Source organism: Mirounga angustirostris, unplaced genomic scaffold (assembly GCF_029215605.1).
Source record: "Mirounga angustirostris isolate CCGP_5_RB_7025 unplaced genomic scaffold, mMirAng1.0.hap1 SCAF_6, whole genome shotgun sequence".
NCBI classification, from domain to species: domain Eukaryota; kingdom Metazoa; phylum Chordata; class Mammalia; order Carnivora; family Phocidae; genus Mirounga; species Mirounga angustirostris.
In genome coordinates, this window is record NW_026991714.1 from 75,704,705 (window position 1) to 75,718,839 (window position 14,135).

At 47.6% G+C, this 14,135-nt stretch overlaps 1 protein-coding gene across 22 annotated transcripts in view; it reads right to left on the minus strand.

The window, feature by feature from the left end:
* The window catches only part of SGMS1 (sphingomyelin synthase 1), a 265,936-nt gene that overhangs the window by 12,502 nt on the left and 239,299 nt on the right, over window positions 1-14,135 (minus strand). For all 22 annotated transcript variants that reach the window (XM_064594560.1, XM_064594553.1, XM_064594557.1 and 19 more), the window contains one exon: window positions 6,486-6,603. In XM_064594560.1, coding sequence (XP_064450630.1) covers window positions 6,486-6,603 — 118 coding nt within the window. The remainder of the gene's footprint in view (window positions 1-6,485; window positions 6,604-14,135) is intronic.

Genomic DNA, 14,135 nt, shown 5'->3' on the forward strand with positions numbered 1-14,135 from the left:
TGATTTTCTATTTCTAACATTACTTTTCCATCTAGGAGCTGACCTTTTTCGCCCTTAACACTAATTTTTAAAAGGTTTTTTTACGAATTACTGCCATTCTTTCACTGGGACACTCCAATGATCTCAAACCTGGCCAGTGGGAACCTCTCCAGCAGGAAATATGGCTTCTGAATGAACGCCCTGGCCTGTAGTGTCCATGCAGCTCTGCACCCGTCTCTCAGGAGGCGAGTCCCACCGACCACCCGCCTGCACGGTGACACAATGGATAATGCTTCATGGAGACTCCTTGGAATGCCTACTGGACGCTTTCTGACTCCGGTCACCTCTTCATGCCAGATGGCTGCGGCCATGTTGAAAACCTCTGTCCCCTTCCCCACGCCCCCCAGACACGGCCCTCTCTGCCCGGTCCACACCACCACACCAGTGTGGCCTCACCTGCCTCCCTCCTGCACACAACAGAGACACAGCCCAGCTCCTTGCCTCTCTGCTTAAGAACCGGTGGTACCTGCGAGGCAACGGGCCGGCCGAGCATCCCTGAACCGACCGCATCTCCCCCCGCTCCCTCGGGAGGACTGAATGCAAACAGGGCAACGGGGACCACACATGGCAGGGAGCGGGGACACAGGATTTGGCGTCACTGTGGGTCCTCCATCCTCCCTCCCAAACAGCGTCCTTCCTGTAATGTGTGGGGATCCTTCTGAGGGACACATATGACCCCTTCATACTCCTCCTCTTCCTACCATTCCCGGCTTCCTGCAGCCTAACTCCTTAAAAGGGTGACAAAACCCCTTCGAGTTGGCCCACATGTGCCTCTCTGGCTTTAGCTCTGGCCACTCGCCACAGGGTGCCGCGCCCTGGGTCACCCCCTTCCCCCAGCCCCCTCGACACCTTTCCTGTTCTCCCAGCTCTTCTGCTCCTCGAATCCACCTGGCGAACTCCCACTCGTCCCGCTAGACCTGACTCAGACAGCATCCCCTCGGCACAGTCGACACCCAGCGGGGTTTGCCACTTTCTGGGGCCACCACACACTGCCATGGGCAGAACTCAGCAAGTCAGAGCAATCTGCTGGGTTACATGTCTGTCACGGCATCCGGGTGCCCAGCAGGGGGACACCCGTGGTATCGATCTGTGGGTCCTCAAAATTTACCCCACACAGGGAAGATTCTCTAGAAATGCTTGTTCAGGAAACAATCGACCTGCTTGTGTATCATCTACAGTCTCCCTGCCTCACAATCCAGGAGAGCGAGTCTCCCTGGTGATGGCCCCTTCAATAAAATCATTTAGGGGGTGCCCGGGTGGCTCGGTTGGTTAAGCATCCGACTCTTGATCTCCGCTCAGGTCATGATCTCAGGGTCATGAGATCAAGCCCTGTATCAGGCTCCGGGCTGGGTGTGGAGCCTGAGATTCAGGAAAACAAAACAACAACAAAAAACCATTTAGAAAGCTTAAGGTTTATAAAATCATGTAAAACTGCACATATCAAGCTTAAACTATAAGGAAATAGGAATAACTGTACAGAAAGCACGATTAGAGATGTGTAAGACAAATATACATAAAGGACTAATATATAGAAACATCAACAGTAAATAGGGCCAGGAGTGATGGTAAAAATTTTCCTCTTTTTGTATTTTTTTTTTTAAAGATTTTATTTATTCATTTGAGACACACAGATACAGAGAGAGAGAGAGAAAGCATGAGCAGGGAGAGAGGCAGAGGGAGAGGGAGAAGCAGGCTCCTCGCTGAGCCAGGAGCCCGATATGGGGCTCGATCCCAGGACCCCGGGACCATGACCCGAGCTGAAGGCAGATGCTTAACCATCTGAGCCACCCAGGCGCCCCCTCTTTTTGTATTTTTTTAGTGTATTTATAAAAGTATAGTTTCTTTAAAATGGAAAAAATAATCTTTTTAAGAGAGAAAAAAAATAATTTAGCACACTTCTATTTTTTCTTTTTTTGTCCCTGAAAAAGGAAGAGAATCGTGGAGAGAGACAGAGGAAGGTGAAGAAGAGCTTCGGGATGGGGAAGGCTCTGGAAGTTATTTGCAAGAAACAGTTAAAAGTGAGAACAAACAAAAAGGCAGGTGACACTGATGGTAAGAAACTGGGTGGGGGGGGCAGGCGAGGTAAAATCAGGCATGGACAATTTGGATTCCACACACTCGAATGGAACGACGTGAAGCTGTTTTGGTACCAGAGATGCTGGTAAGGTTGGCGGGAGCTAATCACACCACCAAGAGTGGTCAGCGTGGAGGGTGGCCTGCCACACCCACGCTGCCCCCCGAGAGCGTGAGAACACACCCGACAGGTCGTGGGGTCCCCAAGAGCGCGGGCCCTTCGCCTTGGGAGCCTGGAGATGGGGCCAGCACCACTCAGCTGCGGGGTGCAGGAGGGGCTCTGACCTCTGTCGTGCCTGTGACTCAGCATGACTGACAGCAGGAGCGGCTACGAAGGCCCTCTGTCCTGACTCTACTTTCTGTCCCACCGAGCCCTTACCCCCCAAGCCACGCAAACACAGCCCTTGTCCACCAGGGGGCTCTTCCCCGCGCAGAAGGACCACACCACTGAAAACCGTGCCACAGAGTGCAGCGTCCCCGCTCCAGTCAAGCCCCCTCTTTTCCAAGGTGTGCAAATCTTGGAGCCACGGAGTCACGGATTAACTCCCGCAACTACTAAGATGAGAGTCGAAAACAGCAAGTTACTTCCGCCTTCAGCCTTCGGCTGTCTGGATCGGGGGCCCAGGGTAGGTTGTTTCTTTCTTTCCCTCCTTTTGGAGTTTGCTACAACAGTTAGAAAAAACTTTCTTACAGGAAGCTAAGACCACTAAAGAATTCTCAAATATTTCTGCACAGTTTTGGGGTTTTTTTTAAACTGAATCCTGAACAGTGGGATCAAGATGACAAGAGGGGGTGTTCTGGTTTGCCCACATGCTCCTTGCAGAGACGCTTTGCTGAGCTGAACAGGCTACTCCCAGCATCAGACGCTCGGCAGCCTCGGCTGGAAGCCCGTCCCGCGTCCACCAGGGCTATAGGACAAGCGCGGCCCAGAAACTCCGCTGGGAACTGAACACACCAGCTTCCCCGTGGCTCCTCTCTGTGGCAGGGGCACCTGCTGGGAGGCCCACTCTCCTTCCTCCTCATTTCCCACAACCATGACATCTTGTCGGGTGAAGCGCACGCCGCCATCAAATGAATGAACAATGGGAACAATTTCATAATTACTGCAGACCTGCTGGACCGCTTTTCTTAGAAGCCACAGGGAGTGAGTACTCGCCTGACGGGAAGAATTAAGCCGGCCAACAATGGGGCCTAACAGGATGGCAGAACCAAGTTCACAGTGTACAGTAAACAGAAAGTGTCTCACGCAGGCCTGGGAAATGAACGGTCACTGGACAGGTCAGACGTAGGAGATAGAGCATGGTCACAACACCAGCTTCTCTTCTTGCCTCCGTTTGGAATTTTGTACCCACAGAGCCCCTGACGTGTCACTGCCACTCACTCTCAGAGCTCCTTAGGACAGACCCAGAAAGCGTCCTCTGCGCCGTGCTGCCCATCAAGGCCCAGAGGCCCTGAGAAGTAAACACAAGTGCCACGGGGCAGGGCTGCGGGGGTGCAAGCCCATGCTGCCTCCGACCTCCGTTCTTCCTATGACTTGGCCTGTATTTCTAAGGGCTGAGAAGCCCTCTCGCTGTGCAATGGTTCAGGGGAGGCTGCTCTGGGGAGACCCCAAATGGAGCCACTAGACCGGATGACTCTTAGTGAGAATCCTTTCAGTCCTGACCGAAGAGCCCCGGGCTGGACTGTAAGCAGCCATGCTGGCCTCTGGGACCCCTCTCCGGCGCCCCTTCTCCCAGTGACACGGCTCCCAGGGTGGCGAGCTAGCCTGGACCAGCCATTGGATTCCTTGGGCTTGGGCCACCAGGCCAGGGGCAGCACCAGCCTCCATGGCCTCCCTGGACTCTTCTGTCCAGCTTCAGAAATCATCCTACCTGTGGAGTCTTCCTGCCCAAACTAAATGAAGTCTCCAGAGCCCACCTTCTATTTAGAGAAAGAAATGGAGCAGAGAAAAAGGCTAATCGACATGACAACGAATCAAACGGATAAATCCAGAACGTGGGCTATTCCACAGAATAACCCATCTGATCTCTACGAGTTACAGATGGCAGGGGGGTAAAAAAGGGAGAAAGGACTGCCTAGAATTAGAGACTTAAGAGACACAGCAACTAAATGTAAAGATGTTGGCTCCTAATTTATACAAACCATTTTTTAAAAACGGCATTTTTAAGACAATGAAGATATTCCATGAACTGATAACTGCCAATACCAAAAAATTACCATTGATCATGTTCACTATACCAACAGCATTAAAGTTAGCCATAAAATGTCCAAAATTTTCAGATGCATACTAAAGCCTATAGCCATCAAATGGCATTGTCTGACATTTGTTTTAAAATACTTAAAAAAAAAAAAATGTGATGAAGCAAATGCAGCCAAGTCTTGATAATTATGGGATCTGGGTGTTGGGTATACGGAGGTTCCATTATGAGCTTCTCTACTCTGGGCGATAACGTATGAAAATTTTCAGAATGCAAATTGTTTTCTGAATCCTTTCCTCCAAGAGCCTGTTTTACAAAAGAAGTAATTAGACTTAACGAGTCCTTAACTAATTATTTTTGCTAAGTTGTGCTTACGTTTCATCCCCTCCTGTGTTCCTTTACTTAAAAAAAAAATCCCAATTTCCAAATGACCGTCATGGAAGGATGGCCCCAGTCGGGATTTCTGGCAAAACCATATATGAGTGGCAATTTGGGCTGGGGTTTTTTTTTTTTCCCCCCCACAGATCCTGCTGTGACCTCTGTCTTTACCAAGAAAAACCACAACTATTTATAGCCACGGGACCTTGGCTGAATTTGCTGATGACTCAGACAGACTCTCTGAGCGCCAATGCTAACCAAGCTCGAGCTTGCCAGCAATTGGATGGAGTGGCAGAGAGAGGTCCTGCGGGTGGGACCAGAGCAGGGAGAACATCTACACAGCACAACCCCTCCACGTCGCATCCATGACTGCGGGCTTGGCTCGGCATGCCGTGTTCCCTGGTGGATAAATTTCCCCATGCACAGACTTTAAGAAGCTCCACTAAACTTGGGCAAATATCCTAAACTGTCTGCCTACTACTGAGAACACACTGCTGATCAAGCCAGGCTCCCACCAAGAGTCCACATCACTGGACCCTCACTGATAATAAGAGATTTCCTCTAACCCAGGAACCATAGGCAGTGCTCGAGAGCTTTCAGAGAGGCTGGAGAAGCTGTGAGGCTGGCTTCTCTGGAGGAGGACGGAACAAGATGGAAGGTGCAGGGTGGGGTAGGAGGCTGCTGACAGGGACGACGGGACCACTCATTCTTTATGGTGGCTTCTCCAGAGTTCAGTGAAGAGTCTGAAGCCAAAACAGAGAGAAGCAGGGAACCAGCTACCTTCCTGAGTGCACACCTCAGTCTAAGAAGGAAGGGGACGTGGTGAAGCAAGTAACCTAGCAGCGTCCAGAATTTCAAATGATGAAGACACCACTTTGAAACCCTGGTGACTTTTTCTGCTCTCTTTCCCAGTTCTAGCAGAGAAGACTCTTCTGGAAAGAACAAAAGTGAAAGGGGATGGAATCGAAAGCACATGAGCGTTTTACCGATGCAAGTGCGATGCAAAAAAATGATTGCAAGGGCACCATGGCATCCCCTGTATCCTCCCAACCTAGTCAAGGAAGCCAGCCTCTTCTAATTCTTATTGCATTAGAGCTTTGTGGCGGGCAAACATTGTAAAAACTGAATCTTCTGCTAATTATTTCAGAAGTCCCAGTGGTCTCCCTAGGTGGAAGCGTCGTAAGGTAAAGGTTAGGGGGTCAGGAGTATTTTGTGAACCTGATGGAAAAACAGAGCCAATGGGAGAGGAATAGAGTTTATTGTAAAGAAAGGTCTCTGTGCTACTAGGGAAGATCAACAGGGCAAAATGTGCCTCCAGGGAAGAGTGACCCTGCTTGGGTGGGCGGACAGTGCAAGGGGACAGGGACGGTGTCTCTTGCCCTTACAGATCACCACTGCAGGGAGTAACAGAAAGAAGGGAAACATACCACTGGAAGCCACACTTTCCATCCAAGAGAGGGAAAAAGCATCTGAAAGCTCTTGGATCTGTGTCAAGGGAGTGAATGGTATTTTAAACTTCTGGCAGGAGACCAGAGAGCTACACCCCCACACACAGCCTCACTGCTTCCAGCACACTAACTAGACACGTATGCTCCGAGCCGGGGAACACTGGCGGGCTTGGGGATTCTGAGAAGGGGGCGGGGGGGCGCCCTGCTGTACTGCTTAGTAACGTTCCCAGATAAGGACGTGGGGCTTTGATGATATCCTCAGGCAACGGCCACCTCCGGCCTGAGTCAGAGGACCCCCGGGCAAGACGACAGACAGACAAGAGGGCGATCCCAGTGAGCAAAGGTTTACCTTCGGAGAGCAGTTGAAATGCATGCCGGGCACCGGGAGGGTGGTCACGTACATCGTGATACAACGGTAAAGGTAGAGCGTGCCGACTATGCAGAAGAACCTCCTGCTGATGATGGACCTAGAGAAAGGGAAGAACAGGGCACTCAGTCATGGCAGTCTGCATGTGCAGTGAGGGTTCCCGTGACCAACCCCCAAATTACTTGAGACCTTGAAATAAGAATGTTCTAACCAAAGCTTACAGTAGACTGACGTAAGGATTTTGAGAATGAGGTGGTGGTTTTTGATTCTCTTAATGTGAACTGGCCAAAGGAGGGTAAAGGGCTCTCCGTTGCTGCTAACGAGGCTTCCCGAGGCCTTACACCTGAGCTGACGTTCACCTGCCGGGTAAGTGGGGCCCATTCTGATTCATCCGTACCTGTGCTTAAACAATTAGAGAGTAGAGTGTGTTTTCCGTCATAAAAAGGGAGGATGCTCTGGGGCACCTGGGTGGCTCAGTCGTTGAGCGTCTGCCTTCGGCTCAGATCATGGTCCCAGGGTCCTGGGATCGAGCCCCCCATCGGGCTCCCTGCTCGGCGGGAAGCCCGCTTCTCCTTCTCCCACTCCCACTGCTTGTGTTCCCTCTCTCACTGTGTCTCTCTCTGTCAAATAAATAAAATCTTTAAAAAAAAAGGGGGGGGGGAGGATGCTCCGAATACGAAAATGTCATTAAAGTGAGAATTCACGAGTTTTCTGACCTTGAATGAGTCAAGGACATGGAACAATTGTACGGACTCTCCTAGCTGATCCCCTCTGAGAAAGTATGATGTCAAGAAAAGAGCCGACAGCATCTGACCCCCCACCTCTCTCCACGTACAAACTCTGTGGCCGTGGGACAGGCCACTGACAGAGGACCCTCAGTTTCTGAATCCGTAAACCGAGGACAACATTAGACATCATGTATGGACAGCCCCAACCTCAAAAGTCCAGGTTACGTGGATGAGTCACAAAATAAGCAAGAATTAGAAATCTTTTCCATTTCAAGCTGATGAGTCCTTCTAATGAAACTATCTGATACACACACGTGAACAAGTCTATTGAGCTTGGGAACTTCACCTAGCCTCAAGTTCCACATCAGTTAACTTTAATTAGATTAAGTTGTACTAGTATACTGTATCCTTGGACAAAAATGTTCCCTCCCTTTCTACCCCTACCCTGTTCTTCCACAGGCCAGAATCACAGTCCTGCGGGCTCCTCTTTCTCAACTGCGAGGAGTTCAAATGTTTCCTTGGCCTGGGGCAACCTGAGTTCAATACACAAAAAAATCTTAGAAACAATGGGCAGGCTTTCCTCTCAGATACTAAACATTTACTCTATAATTTATAGCGTAGTTCTATTCTTATGCAGAATGGACATTCCTACTGAACTGTGTCTTTGGAAGAGAACTGGTATCATCTGCGTTTTTTGTTTTGACAACAGGAACAAAGTAACGTGTCTTTTTTATTGGCTGGGTGGCTCAGTCGGTGAAGCGAGGGCCTTCGGCTCACGTCATGATCCCGGGGTCCTGGGATCGAGCCCCATATCGGGCTCCTTGCTCCGCGGGAAGCCTGCTTCTCCCTCTGCCTCTGCCCCTCCCCCCACCCCATGCTGGCTCATTCTCTGTCTCAAATAAATAAATAAAATCTTAAAAAAGAAATTTTTTCTCATAACGCATACAACCCTACTGGCATTTCATTCTTAACTGTAGCAGTTCAGGTGGGTTACTTAAGATGTATAGCTAGAGCCCGGTGTGTTGCCTGCACACCCAGATTTCAGAAACTGGGTCAGACTTGCTCCCCACAGAGGCAGAGCTTTACTCTCTTAGTAAAGCTGTGCACGCCACCTCTGAGGACAAGAATTTATTCAGCATACAGCTATCTTGTAAAGGTATGTGCCTTTAATTTTGAGTATGACAAAAAGCACAATAAAACAGGGGCTCCTGGGTGGCTCAGTCAGTTAAGCTGCTGCCTCCGGCTCAGGTCAGGATCCCAGGGTCCTGGGATCGAGCCCCACATCAGGCTCCCTGCTGAGCGAGGAGTCTGCTTCTCCTTCTGATCCTCCCCCATCTTGCACTCACGCGCTCTCAAAAAAAAAAAAAACAAACTTTAAAAAAAGCACAGAAAAACAATATAAAGAGGAACAATGCTAGAGAATAATACTAACCCTATAAATGTCTGACCAAGAATACTCGAAATACCAAAGTGAATTTTCCATTGTGAGATAGAAGGGTCATCTTTCTTCAGAAGGAAATGCCCTCTCTAGCCCTCCTGCCCAAACAAACAAATTATTTGCAATTTCACCTGAACTACACAAGAAAGAGCTAAGACAGAAAGCTGTTATGTTTATCTAGATCTGTTTATCTCTTTGGGGAAAGACAAACAAGGTCACCACTATCAGTCCACTTGGGTAGAGATTACAATTAAGATTACAAAAAAAATTTTTAAAGTAACAAACACTGAAGATTCAGCCACAATTACTCTTTGACTTGAAGTGAAAAAGTCAAATGACTTTATTATGTGACTTCATCAATATTAACAAGGTGATAAGTTGAAAGTGCCTGTAAGAATCTAATCTTTGGCATTTACTTAATCTTTTAAAAATTAATCTTAGAATAGCTTCAATATATAATGTTAAACCAGGACCTCCTTGCACAAGCTTTAAAAAGCAGGTTATAAAAGTATTTCAAAGAACTGTATGCACTTACGGCACTTATTTCCTTCATCAAAGAGTTTCACACATTAGAATTTTTACTCTACTCAGAGGTTTAAAAGTTCAAGATGTGTGTGCTCACCCCAGCAGCACATATACTAAAACTGGGATAAAAGTTCAAGACATGTTTTTTTTTAAAAAAGGTCTGAAGTGGTTAAAAATGTAACAAGGCAACAAAAAGCCACAGAAGTGTTAATGAGATATTACGAAAGATTAAGCGAATGCCAAGAATAAGACGCTGCTGTAATTCTTAAAACCACAATGGTGTTCTCTTCACATGGGGTCATCTCTCACACTGGAAAGAAGCCTGCTCCCCAGCCGCTTGCACTGCCTAATGACCGTGACCTCGTGGACACTTGCATTTGGCCTCAGTTATCTATTTGTCTCTCAAGGATTTGGGTAATGGGCTCTTACCACTTTTCCTGAGAGAAAAGAAAATCCTTCTCTGTTAAAAATGATTATAAGGAAACATGAATAAAAGTGTTACTATTTTATAGATAACTACTGAAGACTTGCTAGAAGAGCATATTATGGTCAGAACAGGTGACTTTATTAAACTTTTTAACATCCTTATTTAAAAAGGAGAAAGTGCTCAAAACCTGACTAAATACCACCAAAATTAGCAGTAGTACATTGTTTTTGGCATCTGGCACAATGGTCTAAAATTCTAAAGAAAAGAAGTGGTGAAAGACATTAACACACTACCGTGTAAAATTGAAGTACTGGAAAGTTCTTTGGCTTCCCACAAGTTGTCTCTTGCAACGAATCCACAGCCAGAAAACATACAGCAATTCTCTCAGAGCTCAGATCTGGTCTGCAAGCTCTGTATGGAAGCTCCTGGCCTTGGGACACAAACAGGCCCTGACACACAGCAACAGAAGGAAGCAATAATCCCAAACCCAGAGGCAACAAACAAGAGGGAACAGAGTCAGGGAGACTCACAGCTCTGGCGCGGTCACAGAAGCCAGGGCCTGAGTCAGGTCCTGGACCAGCTATGGCAGGATGCGCGGCGCGGACTAGGCACGGGGAGCTCATCACCACACGGGTGCTAGCTCTACCTTTAACAAAGGCTCACGTGGTGACTTGGGCCAGCTTGATTAATTTCCTTGGAAATTTGCTTCCTCACCAGCAAAAGGATGCCTCGCCTCTTCCTTATGAATCAAAGAAATGATATCAAGGTGTTTTTCCAGGCTGTTATTAACAGTGGCTATAGGGTTTTGCCAAATCTCTCTATATGCCAAGCACTGTGCCATTTAGTTCCTAAAGCAACCTGCAATGCAATGTGATCCTTGTTTCACAGATGGGAAAACTGAGGTTCCAAGTGCAAGCTGACATTTAAGTATATCACACAACACAGAAAGACTCAGGAAATGGTGTTGGATTGTGTAAGAAATCCCAATTTTACCTGAGATGACACCGTGTGTGCTTAGAGATGAGCTGAGATCCTAACACATTTATGTTTAAAAATCTATTTAACTCAGGGGTGCCTGGTGGTGCAGTCAGTTAAGCGTCGACTCTTGGTTTCAGCTCAGGTCATGATCTCAGGGTCGTGAGATGGAGCCCTGTGTCAGGCTCCATGCTCAGTGCAGAGTCTGTTTGGGATTCTCTCTCCCTCTGCAGCCCCCTGCTCACATATGTGCTCTCTTTCTCACATAAATAAATAGAATCTTAAAAAAAAAACAAAAAACTACTTAACTCAGACTTTTCACTGTTAGTGTTTTATGTCATATTTCATATGGACCAGAACTCCCCAAATTAAGAATTTTGATAATACTTTAATAACCGTGCTAACTATGAGAGTACTGAAACAAATCCTTCTAGATCTCTAACATGAAACGCACCCACTTTCCATCACTATTTGCAGACTGTGCCCGGCTACGCTTACAGCCCCAATGTTTACGTAGCCACATCTCAGCGTTCTATCTCGCCAGGACTTCTCCTTCTTCCACCTGCTGTCCCACCTGTGCCTCCCTAAAATCCATTCCACACGGATCCACCAGAATCAGTTTTTGGAAATAGACAAACATTATGTCCTTTGAAGCCCTTCAATGGGGGCACCTGGCTGGCTCAGTTGGTTAAGCATCTGCCTTTGGCTCAGGTCATGATCTCAGGGTCCTGAAAATGAGCCCTGCTCAGTGGGGACTCTGCTTCTTCCTCTCCCTCCGCCCCTCCCCCTGCTCATGCTCTATCAAATAAATAAATTAGATCTTAAAAAAAAAAACAACCCCTTCAATGGTTGCCAAATACTTTTCTTTTATATAAAAGATTTTATTTATTTATTTGACAGAGAGACAGCTAGAGAGGGAACACAAGCAGGGGGAGTGGGAGAGGGAGAAGCAGGCTTCCTGCTGAGCAGGGAGCCCGACGCGGGCCTCGATCCCAGGACTCTGGGATCATGACCTGAGCCGAAGGCAGATGCTTAACGACTAAGCCACCCATGCGTCCCGCCAAATACACTTTAAATAGAATCCAAATCCTTTACCAAGCCCGGGAGGCCCTGGAGGAGCGGGCCCACCTCTCTCTACCTCCTCTCCCACTGCTCTCTGCAACATCCTCCAGATCGAAGCTCAGTCCAGTGCTGTTGGTGCTCTTAGAATCTACGCTTCGAAGTCCCTCCTGCCTTGGGTAGGACCTGGATTCCCAAGACACTGCCTGTCACTCAGGTCTCAGAGATCGGACTCTGAAGTTCCCTGCTGCGTTCTATCTCAGACTTCTAGTTTAATCTCTTTCCCACCACCACCCCACGCCATGCCCGTATTCTGATGAAGTTCACCCCAGAGAGTTTTTAAATTTGTTCTCCTCCCTTTACTTCCTTGCTATGAGCCCTTGGATTCTCTGGATTATGACAACTGCCCTACTGAGTTCAAACTCCCCTCAACCCGACCACACAGCTACCTCACCCATCTTACCTTCAGACATAAAGCCCACTGGCCTGGGCAAAAGAAGACACTCATTATTCTCTCAAATCCTAGCTTCTTGCTTTTGCCCTAAATCTCTTTCCTTGGCCTCTCCCATGATCCTGTCTGCTATACTCCTCCCTATCCACCCCAAATACCACTTCTACATGAAGCCTTCCAGATGTCCCCAAATGGACAGACCCACTTCATCCTCCAAATCACTTTGGACTGTGGTTCTACTTTACGGTGTTTTTAATTGTGCCACTGGTACCACCATGAGCAACAGAGGGTCTCATCCCTCCTGTCAGAGGAAGCTCGTGAACACAGCCCCGCCGTACTCATCTTGTCGTCCCAGTGAGCCCCCCGATGGTACCAGACCGCCGGCCGCCACCACGCAGTTCTGTGCCTCAGAGCATTGCTTCTTGACTCCCTCCGACAGGCCCTTCCTGCTTCTTTCCATAAATGTTTCTCCTTTAAACTCTTTCATGGATCGGCCAGAATTAATTTGCACTGATGCTCGCTCTGCAGCCTTTCGGCACGTACAGTAAAATTTAAAACACTTGCTAAGATCGCTGCATTCATCCCAGTGGGACTGCAAACCCCTGGCATCTGGGGACCAGGTCCTCCGTCCTCCTTCCCCATGTCCTCTCTGCGCTCACCCAGGTCTCAACTGCTCCAGGTGGAGGGCCCTGAAAACCCAGGCTTAATTCAGTACTTTAGGAGAGGAGATTCCAAGGAAAGGTTTTATGAAATAAACAAAAGGGAAGGAATACATGTTGCAGAACAAAGAGTGAACATGCATCTCCCCTGGGGGTTCTAGAACTCTTGTAATGTTTCCTGGGTGCACTACACAGGGCGGAGGGCACCGTCTGTGAATCAGAAGAATGAGACATGCCCCCGGACCCAGCCCAGACGTGTCTGTACACGCAGAGCGCCTTTTTGCCTTTTAAAAAGCCAACTCAAAGAGATTTTACATCTTTGGTACTAATTATTTTAACCACGATCCTACTTAGCATCTACTATTGTCCCATTTTACAGATGGAAAAATTAGGGTGTAAAGAGTTTTAAGGACTAGCCTGGGGCCAGAGTCAGTCAGTGAGAACCACAACAGGCCCTTGGTGTCCAGACTTTCAATTAGCTGCTCTTTTCACGAATGAACTTGTCAAGGTAAAGGGGGAAAAAAGGTAACGGCTTAGATTTTTCTTTCTAAGCCCCATGTAAAAGATCTGCAGTATAACACAATCATCAATTAAGTGCAGGAAATGGTCCACACTGGTTTAGGGAATCTGCAAAGAACAGATCACTTTAGGGGCGCCTGGGTGGCTCAAGTCGTTAAGCGTCTGCCTTCGGCTCAGGTCATGATCCCAGGGTCCTGGGCTCGAGCCCCACGTCGGGCTCCCTGCTCTGCGGGAAGCCTGCTTCTCCCTCTCCCACTCCCCCTGCTTGTATTCCTGCTCTCGCTGTGTCTCTCTCTGTCAAATAAATAAATAAAATCTTAAAAAAAAAAAAAAAAAGAAGAGATCACTTTATAAAACTGTCCCCAGTCAACCCACTTTTTAAAAAAATATATATCATTTCCTGGATTAAATATAGATCATAACATCAAGAACAAATTTTACTCTCCAAGATAGGAAAGACAACAACAATATGATCTACTTGAAACAGTTACGAAGAATTAAAGTCAAGTGGCTTTCAGAAACTACGAAACTGCTACATACAGACGTAGAAAACAGAATGAGTTGCATCTTGTTACTATTTCAGGCTATTAACAAAAATGAACACGTGTGTATGTATATACATGTGCATATAAACTCATGTGTGCTATATACATACAGCACATGCAGATATCTGTATGTATATACATAATGCAAATAATACACGGTACACCCAATTTTACATAAAGAGCTGTATGTATACACACATGATGCATATACGTATATGTACACCCAGACCTTTTCTTCGTCAAAACTTACCACCGTGAATCCCCTTCTCAGAAGGGGCTGGTTCACTTACGGCTAGTGGAACTGAA